The sequence below is a fragment of the Spea bombifrons genome, chromosome 1 (genome assembly GCF_027358695.1).
Source record: "Spea bombifrons isolate aSpeBom1 chromosome 1, aSpeBom1.2.pri, whole genome shotgun sequence".
Classification (NCBI taxonomy): Eukaryota; Metazoa; Chordata; class Amphibia; order Anura; family Pelobatidae; genus Spea; species Spea bombifrons.
Genome location: NC_071087.1, coordinates 74,150,939 through 74,164,210, shown reverse-complemented (window position 1 = coordinate 74,164,210; position 13,272 = coordinate 74,150,939). Strand labels below are relative to the sequence as shown.

The 13,272-nt window shown below is 41.8% G+C and overlaps 1 protein-coding gene across 1 annotated transcript in view; it reads right to left on the bottom strand.

The window, feature by feature from the left end:
* Nucleotides 1-10,419: 10,419 nt before the first annotated feature.
* Nucleotides 10,420-13,272, bottom strand: part of NOA1 (nitric oxide associated 1) — a 66,760-nt gene continuing 63,907 nt past the window's right edge. The window contains exon 9 of the mRNA XM_053463712.1: nt 10,420-10,973. Within this exon, the coding sequence (XP_053319687.1) occupies nt 10,783-10,973 (191 nt within the window). The 3' untranslated portion in view covers nt 10,420-10,782. The remainder of the gene's footprint in view (nt 10,974-13,272) is intronic.

The window sequence follows — 13,272 nt, the reverse complement described above, 5'->3', positions numbered from 1 at the left end:
TCGCTACAAATTCCTGCTCCGTTCCTATACATCGGCCCTCAATCTCTCTAAACAAACATATTTCGTGAATCACCTCTCTTTCCCATAACTCTAAACGTCTATTTTCCACTTTTAACACCCTTCTCAGGCCCACAGCACCTCCCTTGCCCTCCAACTTCTCTGCCCAATAGCTTACCACCTACTTCAAAAACAAAATTGACACCATCAGGGACAACATCCTCCCTTATAGTGTCAATCATATGGTACCTCAACCTCCCTCCTTACCTCAATCCATCCTCACCTGCTTCAGCCCAATTACACCCTTTGAAGTTTCCAAGGACCTGTTGTCCTCCAACCTCACCACCTATCCCCTCGACCCTGCACCTTCACATCTCCTACCACCCCACTCTAGTGTCCTTACCCCAACCCTAACCCACATCTTTAATCTCTCCTTTTCCTCATTCAAACATGCCATCATCTTCCCCCATCCTAACGAAACCTTCCCTTGATCCCACATCCCCATCAAACTACCTTCCAGTCTCTACTTGACCCTCTACAATCTGTTTTCCATCCACAGCATTCAACAGAGACTACACTCACTAAAATTACTAATAACCTCTGTCATGGAGCTGGCTAGTCCGACTACCTCCGCTGACTTGTGCTCCCTTAGCCTGGGGCACACACTCTTTCCCCAGTTTTCCAGTCACTGGATGAGACTCAGTGTAGGGTATAACCAAAACAAAGACTACTTTATTTTTCACACACAGGGCTGGATATATCCAGCGAAACACACATTAACATAAAACAAGATATTGGGATAACCGCCCCCTTAATCTGCCTCCCAGAGACAACAGGGGCAGTAAAGGGATTAACAATACAATGGGGTCTATTACTGGCCCAAATCAGTTCCAAGGTTTGGCTGGGGTAAATGTCTGTAGTGGTGGAGCAGGGGAAGGGGGGGACTGATTTATACAACATTAAACTAAAACAATAGTGGTCACTCCCGGCTGTCTGCTGGAAATAATCCCTCAGCAAGTGATGGGATGATATACTGCTGGGGTAGCCACAGAAGTCTTTACAAAGTCAGGGCCCATAGTCAATAGGGAGGAGGCTGGCTGTCAGGCCTCTCCAGTGGCCCCAGTGATGGAGGGTTCCATCACAACTTCCTTGCAGCTAAAACAAATGGACAATTCTCACTGGTTATTCTCATGGACCATTCAGCAGCCTTTGACACAGTCGACCACCTCTTCCTCCTACAAACCCTCCACGCTCATGGCATTCATGACATCTCTTTCATGGCTTAAATCCTACCTTTCTGACTGTACTTTTGGGGTCTCATTCAGTGGAACTTGTTCCTCTCTGCTACTGCCATCTGTGTTCCTCAAGGCTCAGTTCTTGGGACTCTGCTATTCTCCATATACACTTCTTCCCTCGGACAATTTTTTTCTTCCTTTGGTTTCCATCTCTTCTAACTAGCCTAACTGACTGTCTATCAGGAATTGCAATATGGATGGTGTCCCGTTACCTATAGCTCAACATCTCTAAAACCAAACTCATGGTAATCCCGCCATCTGCTCTGTCCACTTTTTCTGATATCTCTATTACTGTTGACAACTCCACTATCCAACCAACAGACCAGGTTCATTGCCTTGGTATCACCCTTGACTCTGCTCTCTCCTTCATCTCTGAAAACCCACATGTTTAGGGAAGCGTACAACATTCCTTCCCATTACTCCCAACCATCATCATAATCCCAAAAAGGTCTGAAGGTAACAAGGTAGAGGAATTTGTTGAGAGATTGTTGCAGTCCTCTCTTGGCCAAAAAGAATCCTTATTTGTTGAGCACGCGCATCGGGTTTCATCTAAAATTTCTCCCCCAGGAACAAAACCTAGAGCGATCATTGCAAAAATATTAAATCTCAGAGTAAAAAATGAAATAATGAGTATTGCAAGGAACAGGGAGAAGCAGACATGAAAATTTTAGCTTCTCAATTTTCCCATATTTTTCGCTAATGACCCAGATAAAAAGATGTTTTTTGGAGGTCATGAGGAGACGGAGATCAATGAATTATAAATACTCAATCTTTTATCCAACCAGATTGAAGATATGCATGCCGGTACCTCTTTCTTTATTGAAACTCCAAAAGGTGTGTCAATTTGGCTGGATTCTAGAACTAAATAAAAACCTAAATTAAGAGTTTCCTTGCCCTTCTAAAAGGGAAGGTGGAGCTCGGGAAGGGAACACTGTAGGGGTAGTTACCAAACTATGTTTTGGATTAAGGGTTTAAAATCCAGTGAGGGTGGTTGGGTGGTAAAATTGGGGCAGAGACCTTTGTTTTTTTTTTTTTTTTATAATATTGTTCCGTGTTCACAGGCTGTATGCTCAGATTTACATATTTGGTCTGATGAATGTTCACTTGAACACTGCAATGACTAGGGACTAAGAAATATTTTCTTCAAATGTGAGCGGAACAAATGATAGTCGAAAGAGAGCTTTGATATTTAAATATTTGGTGTTTGTAGAAAGGGTGGGCCATCAGTTTCACTCTGTTTTCTCTACTTTCTCAAGAGGTGTTTCAGTTTTGATTCATAAGAATTTACCATTCACTTTAAATCTAAAATTGATGATAAAGGCAGATATGTCTTCCTAGATTGTCTCATCTATGGTATGAATTACCATATTTTGTCTATTTATATTCCGGCCCAATTTCATAGTGAGGTACTGATTGAGTTTGGTAATTTTGTGTCATTGAATACTAGGGTGGAAATTATATGTATTGAGGATTTTAATATATGCTGTGATACTAAATTGGATAGATTTGGCACCGTGAGTTCTATGAATAGATCAAAAGTATTAATATTCAAAGAATTATTGTCTATATTGAAAGTTAATGATATCTGGTGACTGAAACTCGTGTTTTTCATCAACATATAGAACAGTGTCTAGGATTGATATGGCTTTGACTAGTTACATAAAAAGGGTAGTATACCTGTCTAAATCAGTTTCCGATCACTCTCCATTACTTTTAACTTTGGGAATGAAAACGGTCCCCTGTACATTCCCATGGAAATTGAATTATAGATGGTGGCTATTACAACCAACTATTATAGAGGATTGTAGTAGGGTGATTGATCTGGGGGATTATAAGAGTCAGCCGGCGAACCCAAATATTTTTGAGAAACATTGAAGGTGGTATTGCATGGTTTTTCATGGCAAAGATCTCTGGGATAAAAAGGGGGAAGAAGGAAGAGATAAGGCTCTGGGAAAATCGAGTGAATATAGCCAAAGACAAGTATATATTATGCCCAAATCGGTCCACTTATGAATTATGGTTATAAACCGAAAGGATGTTTAAACTTTATATGGAGGACCAGGTGGCTTTTGATCTTTTGGGTATCAGGAATTGCTGGCTCTGCTGTCCAGAGAGGATAAAACACAAATTACAAGAATACAAATAACTGAAGATAGCTATACTACAGATCCCAAGGCAATTAACACTTGCTTTGGGAAATATTATAGCGAGCTATATAGATCAAGACTTGCTGTGTGTTCATCTTGGATAAAAAAAAAGTTTTATTTAAATTGATAGAAATAACCTGGACTTACCCTTGACTCTGGAAGAAATCATGGAAGCAGTAGATTCTTTACAATCTCAAAAAGCTGTCGGTTCAGACGGCTTTCCAATTGACTGATATAAACTGTGACAGGGCCAGGTTAGCTGGCTCATAGGTTTGTGTAAAGTTTAGCCGGGTCATGGAGTACTTTTGTGTCCAGTTCGTGATACGGTGACCCGGTAATATTTTATAAGGCATTTTATTTTGTAACCGGCCCAGAGACTGAATGTGGCTGCAGGCTCCAGCCTTCAAAGGAATAATCAGTTAACCTGGATGGGGCTCTTAATCAGCCAGCACAGCCCTGTTTGCCCAGACGGCACCCGCACTACAGGAGGGATAACACAGGTGGGGAAACCCATTGTATCCTCTAATCCCCTTACCTGATACATTGTCTATATACTAATGGGATTTGTGATGGGATTGGGTTTGGTGCACATTAAATTGACGTCATATATATGTTCTGTGTGTTTGTAATAAAGGAGTTCTTGTTTTACTACGAATGGTGGTCTTACTGATCCGTGGATAGCAGGAGCTATCCGTATGAAGGACTGACTGGTGATTCCTTTCAGATTCGATGTATGAAGCGGATTTAATTGTGCTACTGAAACCTGGAAAGGAGCCGGCCTTATGTGAATCATATAGACCAGTACCATTACTGGGAGCAGATATAAAGATTCTGCCAGCTACCCGACTATATAAAATTTTAGACAAACTTATTCATGTTGATTAAACAGGCTTTATGCCTGGTAAATCAACTGCTACAAATGCTCTGAAAAATACCCCTCGTCTTATAATCGGGGTCGTCTTATAATCAGACCTCAAATAGTCTCATAGTCAGACCTCTAAGATCCAGATCCCCTTACCGGTACTTCCGACTCCCTGCTGTGTAGTCAGGGCAGCAGGTAGAAGTCTACGCAATTCGCGTAGGCAACTTCCGCTGCAACCGGAAGGACGTGCGGTTAGCAGCGGGGGTTGTCTGCGTCCATCGCGCAGACCTTCCCCGACTGTCAGAGAATTTCCCTAACCGGAACTCTCCTCTCTGACAGTCGGGGAAGGTCTGCTCAATGGACACAGACAGCCCCCGCTGCTGATTCTTATGGGCAGAAAATGTTATTTCGGAAACCCAAACTTAGGGAATGTACTGGCAGGGCTGTAACAAATTGGATTGATTTGGGTAGAGGAACTAGCCAAGGTTTCCTTCTTTCCCTAACATTACTCTATTTGTTAAACCCCTGGCTGAATATATTAGAATATCACATAGGATAAAGGGTTTCAGAGTGGGCCTGAAAGTAGAGAAGCTTGCTCTATATGCTGATGGTTTTTTATTGTTTTTGGAGGATCCATGCTCTTTATTGGAAAACGTTCTACAGATTGTAGAAGAATTTGGGTTCCTATCCGGTTTAAAGATAAACCGGTCTAAATCGAATATAATGCAACTTGACAAGGGAGCTAGGAAAAAGAGTTTCGTTACTTGTCCTCTCTCTCTCTAACTTGGACCGAGAATTGTAAGTATTTGGGAGTTATGATCTCAAGTGACATGACATCATACTTTAAGTTAAATGTCCAACCAGTATACGAAAGAACAGTGCAAAAACTGTTTGGAAACAGTTAATCTAATCTCCTAGAATCATGTTTCTTCCTCAATACATTTATTTTTTTTCAAAATTTTCTGATTGCTCCCCCAAGAACCTTTTTCGTAAAGATTCAATCTATTGTAAACACATATTGGTAACGTATTTCCCCATGTATAAGATGCTCCCACGTATAAGAAGATGCACCTTAACCCCTTCCGTACCAGGACGTACCTGGTACTTCCTGGTCACATGTCAGCGTCAGACCGGGACGTACGAGGTCATCCCCAAAAAATGCCCCCACATCGCCACAATCACGGTGATCGCGGGGGCACTGCTGCTACTGTCTGCCCAGGTGTCTGGGAAGACCAGCCACTCCGAGCCCGCCCCCGAGCCTGTGATCACTCCCTCGGAGTGATTCTGTAGGCTGAAAATGCGATTGCAGGAAAACCAGCAATCGCATTTGAGCTGCCACAGGCAGCTTCAGGAAAGCGGGTTGAGTGTTGATGAGAGCGAAAATGCAGCGGCATTTTAGGGGTTAATTCCCATTTTGTACAGGGCTCTGCTGCTGGTGGGCTTCGAGGCAGACTAGCAACAGCAAAAATGAGCCCCCACAAGCCCTTTGATGACTCCTGTAGGCATGGAAGCCTACAGGAGTCATAAAAGAGACTCCTCCCTGCAATGGCTGGTCTATAGACCAGCTTCAGGGACAGGAGGAGAGGGTTCTTCAGTCTCCACATGAGTGTGGAGACCAGCCCCAACCCTCCCCTGCTGCCTGACTGCTCCATGAGAGTGACAGTGCAGCGTTAACTCCTTCAATGCCGCGATGTGTATGAAACAATCGCGGCATTGCACGGGTTAACATTTGTCCCCACAAGCTTGTGGGGACTAAATATCAGTCAATGCTGTGCTCCAATGGAGCATCAGCATTGAAAGAGAAAAAAAATATCAAAAAAAAAATAACAGCACTGACCTGAAAGTCCAGGGTGCTTCCAGGTAAAATGCTGTGCGTTTATTAAGTTGGCTGATGATGAGCAGATCACTCCTGGCCAATAGGAGTGATCTGATCATTATGGCAGCCCCTGGATGACCCTGCCTTAGAAAGATAGAGGGGTCATCTAGGGTAATTGTGGAAAAAACCATGCATGCGAGGCCTTGTTGGAATCAGGGGATGTTGGTGAACAAAATGTGATGTTTTCTTCCACTGTTGCACTTATGGTGTGCAAGAAATTCAATGCAACATTGAAATGTATGTGTTAAAAACGCAATAAAATAATTTCCCTGTGAAGTTTGGCAGACATCAGTGAGGAAATAGCTGCCTGAAAACTGTCAGAATTACCCTACTTGAACACCTTGACTTGTCTACTGTTCATAAATATATATACTTTTATGGGGTAATTTACAGTGGGGGGGCTTCCAAAATGTCCCAAATGGGATTTGGGTTCAGTAAACCAATTTCTGAAAATTCCAAATTTGAAAACTAAAATGCTTATGTTCCAGTTTTGCCCTCATAGCTTCCTCAAAAAATGCATGAACCATGCATGCGAGGCCTTGTTGGAAACGGGGGATGTTGGTGAACACAATTTGGTGTTTTGGTCTGCAGTTGCACATATTCTATACAAAATATAGTATGAAATCTAAAGCAACATTGCAACGTATGAAAAAACCCCCCCAAAAAAATATAAAAATACCTCAAAATTTGGCAGCAATTTTGGAAAAGTGTCAAAATGACCCTGGTTGTACACCTTGACTTATCTACAGTTCATAAACATATAATTTTGGGGGGATAATCAGTATCTGTGACAACTATTGCAGTTATTAGGCTACCATGCCACATTTTAAAAACGTGATGCATGCCTTGCAATATTTGCCCTATACTGGTCAAAATAGATGAAAATCCTGGCCATATTGGGTGGTTTCCGAAATTAACCCTGAAGACACCATCAACCATAACTGCCCACTTAATTAACCCTAAACACCCCATTAACCATAACTGCCCCTAAATTAACCCCACCTTCCCTAACTTTCACCCCAAATATTAATGTTTTACTTACTATTAGATGAGTTGCTGAGCCATGTGGACGCTAAGGAAAGGGGCGTGGCCGACAAATGATGAATCACTTTCCTCTGTAAAGTAAAGTGCCAGGAAACAGACACCCAAACACACACACACACACACACCAGGACAGGCTCTACCACACTGAAACACCAACTCCCAAACACACACATTCCATCTTCCGTACTAAATAATATATATTTTCTTTATTATAAAGAAGGTAGTCTCTTATACTCCAAGGATTTTTTTGAGATTCATCTTTTAATTGAAACATCAAGATGCTATGATCAGATCAAGTATTATCTATGATTTTGATATCATAAATATCATAAATCCAAGGTTTTTAAAGTTTTATTCAAAGCTTTTGATTGCTTGATGAACTTATTATTGATCATTGTTCAGCGCTATGGAATTTGATGGCGTTATATAAAACAACAATAATAATAATACCCTTAGTTAATTTTTTTATCCAACGAGCAATCTAAAACACAATTAAAATCTCCGGCCACTATGCATAAACTTTTTTTTACTTAAACTATTGCTCCCACAATTTCAAAATACCTACTGGAGCTACATTAGGAAGATAGATATTGACCAATGTAAAAATAGCTTCATTTAAAGTACACACCGGGATCATAAACCTCCCTTCGGGATCTAGCTCTCAGTACACAACATCCACCTTATGGAAAACATAATAGCTACTCCTTTTTTCTTCTTACATTTATTTGAGTCATGAATCATTTGAGAACTTTTTCCCTCCCCAATTCTCTTTTTAGAGCCAAAGGGGTTCCTGAAGCATACAAACATCTACATAATTCTCCACCAAATAATTGTATACATGCGCTTTTTTTTTTTTTGGCGAATTTAGGCACTGCGCGTTAACCGAAATAAACGTAATCATGCTTGTGGAAATTTCCCTCTCTCACCTCCACAAGCCATCCCTCGGCACACACAATCAAAATTACAACATTTAATACAAAAAAAAACCCAAAAATCACATAAACAGACCATTTATTGGATCTCCTCCAACCATTAAGGATGAGCAATGGGAATGTAACCCAATAGCGCTCCTCTGCGAAAATAGAATATAAATGGAATATAATTTTAGATCCCATTATTGGACACCAAGTGGGGGGGGGGCATTGTGGACATACACCACTAGACTCTGTAAAATAAAATAAAAAAATTCTACTGCATAGGTACCGTATTTGCTCGATTATAAGACGACCCTGATTATAAGACGACCCCCCAAAATCTGAATATTAACTTAGGAAAAAAAGAAAAAGCCTGAATATAAGACGACCCTAAAGGAAAAAAGTTTTACCAGTAAATGTTAATTCATGTAAACTTTTTTTTTTAATAAAAGCTATGATTGAGAAAAATATTTTTTTTGTTTTTATTTCCTTGTATTTTCCAACCTGCCCCCAGTTACGCACATCTGCCCCCAGGCTTGCCACACCAATATGGCACTGTGGCCCATGATATGCCTTTTAACCCTCTATATGCCACTGTGCCCCATGGTATGCCTTTTGACCCCCTATGTGCCACTCTGCCTCCAGAAATGCCTTATACCCCTATATCCCATTCTGGCATTTAGGGGGTTAAAATGCATATTATGGGGCAGAGTGGCATATAGGGAGGTATAAGGCATTCCAGGAGGCAGAGTGGCATTAAGGGAGTTAAAAGGCATTATATAGAGCACTCTGCCTCCAGAAATGCCTTATACCCCTATATGCCACTCTGGCATTTAGGGGGTTAAAAGGCATATTATGGGGCAGAGTGGCATATAGGGAGGTATAAGGCATTTCAGGAGGCAGAGTGCTCTATTAAATGCCCCCTTAACGCCACTCTGCCTCCTGAAATGCCTTATACCTCCCTATATGCCACTCTGCCCCATAATATGCCTTTTAACCCCCTAAGTGCCAGAGTGGCATATAGGGGTGTAAGGCATTCCAGAAATGCCCTACACACACACACACACACACACACACACACACACACACACACACACACACACTTACTTACTTACCGGTGCTTCCAATTTCCTGCTGTATTGCCGGGGCAGCGGGTTGACGTCTCATTCCGCGGCAGCCGGGAGGAGGTGGAGTTGGCAGCGGGGGTTTGTATGCGTCCGTCGCAAATACCTTCCCCGGCTGTCAGCGATCAGGAACTCTGGAACTCTGATCTCTGACAGTCGGGGAAGGTATTTGCGACGGACGCATACAAACCCCCGCTGCCAACTTCACCTCCGGAAGCACCGGTAAGTGCGTGCGTGCATGCGGGGGGGGGGGGGGCGACGATAGGAGGATCCAGGTCCCCTGCAGCGGTGCGGGGGATCTGGATCTTAGTCTCCTAATCAGACCTCTATTTGAGGTCTGATTAGAAGACGACCCCGATTATAAGACGAGGGGTATTTTTCAGAGCATTTGCTCTGAAAAAAACCTCGTCTTATAATCGAGCAAATACGGTATATTTATATATATAATTTCAAGTACATCTCAATGTACAACCATGGCTTTGCATTATACATATATATCAAGGTTACAGCATAAGATCATGGTAACATAGCTGGCACATACAGAAAAAGAAAAATATTCCCGGAAATCTGCTCTCATGTGAAAATACATAACCATATAATTACCTAATATAAACATAAATCATAATAAAAAAACGTATCTACTTACACATGAGATAATTAGAATGCATAGTCTTATGATAACCTAATAAACGTGATCACCCATGTGAAAAAAGATTTCCATAGCGTAGGATAAGATAAGGAAAAATGTAACAAAAAAAATCCCCCATTAATCTACTTTCTCGTGAAAAATATACTTATAGTGTGTATCATATAAATACCCTTATTCAAAAATCTTTTCCATAGTATAGGGTATAATAAAAAAAAATTCAAAAAAAGATTATGTATTATAACTATATTCACATGGGTAAGTAGATTTATGGATTATATATATATATATATATATATATATATATATATATATATATATATATATATATACATACACACACCTTACACTATAGAAAAGATTTCTGAATTTGGGCGTCTATGCTTATATTAGGTATTCATATGATACGCACTATAATTATATTTTCAGCAAACATTATTTTGAGGTTAGGGGCAGGTATAAACTATATGTATTTTGTACTTAATATTTTTATTAAAATTATTGTTTTGCAAAGTTGCGTCAAAATAAATTTAATACGCATGATGTACAATCTATTATAGAGTAGCACAACACAGTTTAACGTGAAACAACAAGACAGAAATACAATGTCAATACATTAGTTCTCAAGTCTTGCTTGTAGCTAGGCAATCGTTAACAAAATACATGTCAAGAGATAAAAACAAACAAAACGAACACCATGTAAATTTAAAGGGACTTCTCAGCAATAATTAAAAGCACAGATGACTGGGGTGTCCATTTTCAAGTTATCAGCCACAAGAAAGGAAAACCATGTTAATTAACAAAATAAATGAGGTACTTAAGTTAGCAAATATGAACACAAATATCAATATTAGTTGATTTAAAAAATACCTAATATTCATTTAAAGTTTTTTACAACACAAGAAGGCTTTTTTGTTGCATATGCTGGACTTTTTCGAATTCTTTCCCCTTTAATGTTTACAATAAACGGTAAAAGCGGTGGTCTCCTTATTGTGAGGGATGTTCCTCTAGGTGTGTAACAACGAAGATCCAGATGTTCACCAGAATGAGCAGTAACAGCAACCCAACCTGTGATAAAAATTATATATTTTTTTTAAACAAAAAAGTTACATTACATTTTGGTTGACAAAAGTCCTATCATACATTATATCTAGTGAACATTAGCAACTAAACATCATTAATGATACTGGCATCATATTGGCACATTTGTTCAAGTTGTTTGAGGCTTTAAGAATGCCCTGATAGTTGACTATTGCTGTGTTTAACATTTCAGTATACCATTTGCAGACCATTTCTGCCTGTAGCACTTACTACTGTGTTGGATGTTGTATTTGCTTTGTATTTGAATCCTGCTTCAAACAGGTGCCTCTTCAGGTCACTGTGGAGGTCCTAATCTGCTTGCAACATGCCTCTATTCAGTTACAGAATATTCCTGTCCTGAATGCAGCCTATGATTATGCTATGATATGTGCATTTATGCTCCATCTTACCCAACTTTCCACACCTAAAAGAATTGGCTCAATAAAAGATATGATTTGTGAATACTGCGGATCCTGCAAGTCCTTTGTATCCTTTGGACTTTGGGTTATTGTTTTCCTTGTGTCTGTGATACAGCTACTGAATGTGGGAATTTTTGTTACCAGCACCTACTCTGCTTTGGTTGCCTCATAAGCCAGTAAGACACAAAAATAAAACTAAAATCAATACATTACCGAAGACCATATTTAGACGTGCATACATAAATGCAACTGTGGTTGTAGCAACGCACAGATGAAAATGCTCATAACCTCATGCCTACTGTCCCATAACAAGTGCAGTCATACATAGCCCAATAGAGCTCTGTGCACCTGGGCTAGGTTTAAGCATGCTGCGAGCACTTGGCAAACTGACCGACCATTCAGAAATATGTAACTTACCCAATTAAATATGACGTATTTTGTATATTCTTTATATTTTATAAAAATGTGATTTTTATATATAATTTATAATGAGGTTTATTTAAAATATATTTTTTGTGGGGGGGGCGTGTCCTGGTGCTCAAGGGAAATGGACGCACATTGACTGAGCTCCTGCTCTCCCTCGGCAACGATAGCTTTTACAGCCATTACCAGTAGCCTTACCCGGTCGTTTTTGCTGCACTGTCGTCGTGCATCATGATGTCCACCCAAAGGGGCGAAAAACCGGGGGCCTCCTCTGAGCTCCCAGACTTTTTTAAGAAGAAAGACGCTGCGCGGGGTGAAGGCCTAGAAGGCGCGGATGCAGCAGGCCTGAGTACACGCAGCGACATCGCGGACCTCAAGGCCTGCGTGTTATCGGTAAAGCAGGAGCTACAAGCCGATCTTAAAGCTGGTCTGTCGGCTATTTCCGCGGATCTCACTGCTCTAGCCTCCAGGACCATCCACCTTGAAGCAGCAGTTGATCACCTTACCTCGGCTCAACAGGAACGGGATGACGCCATTGCTCGCTTGGAGGCCACGTGCGCTGATCTTCAGGATGCTGTTGAGGATATGGATAATCGCTCCCAGCGCTCTAACCTGCGGGTGAGGGGGGTTCCGGAGACCCTGACGGACATTCGCTCATACATCCACCGCTACCTACAGCAACTTCTGCCAGATGTGCCGGACGAGGAGCTGCGCCTCGAGCGGATCCACAGAGCTCTGCGTCCTAAACCAGGACATGGCGAACCTCCCAGGGATATCGTCCTCAAATGCCACTATTTTACGACAAAAGAAGCAGTTCTCCGCGCGACCCGGAATGTTTCCCCGGAGCTGGATGGCATTGCCCCGGTGTGGTATGCGGACGTTGCCCCTTCAACTCTTCGTAAGCGCCGGCCCTTGAAGCCGCTCACAGATTTCCTGCGGGAGCGTGGGGTCCCCTATCGATGGGGCTTCCCTTTCAAGCTTCTGGTCCAGAAAGGCAGTCTACTTCTCCAACTACGGGAGCTTGCCGACGCTGGGCCGTTCCTGCGCCGCCTGGGACTCCGACCGCCTGCTAGCCTTGACCGGCCACCTCCTGAGACGGCAGCTTCTCCTCGACCGGAGGGACGCTCCCCACGGGCTTTGGAGCGGCATCACTCGCCACCTCGCCCGGCTGATAGCCCTGAAGCGCCTTCGGGACTGGCTTAGCTCCTGCTGACCCCTGCGGCTCTCTCAACGCGTGCTTTGTGGAACCTGTTGGCCTTATTTCAGGATCGTCCCTGCTCTCATAGTGGAGGATAACTAAGTGCTCGATTCACGTTTATATGAGTTTATTTTGCTTTCTTTATCGTTCCGGTCGGTTATTATTTTCGTGGGACTTATGTCGGACTACACGTTTTTTTTTGTTTTTCTGTTTCTTTTTCTTCGCCGTCGTCGTCATAATGCATTTA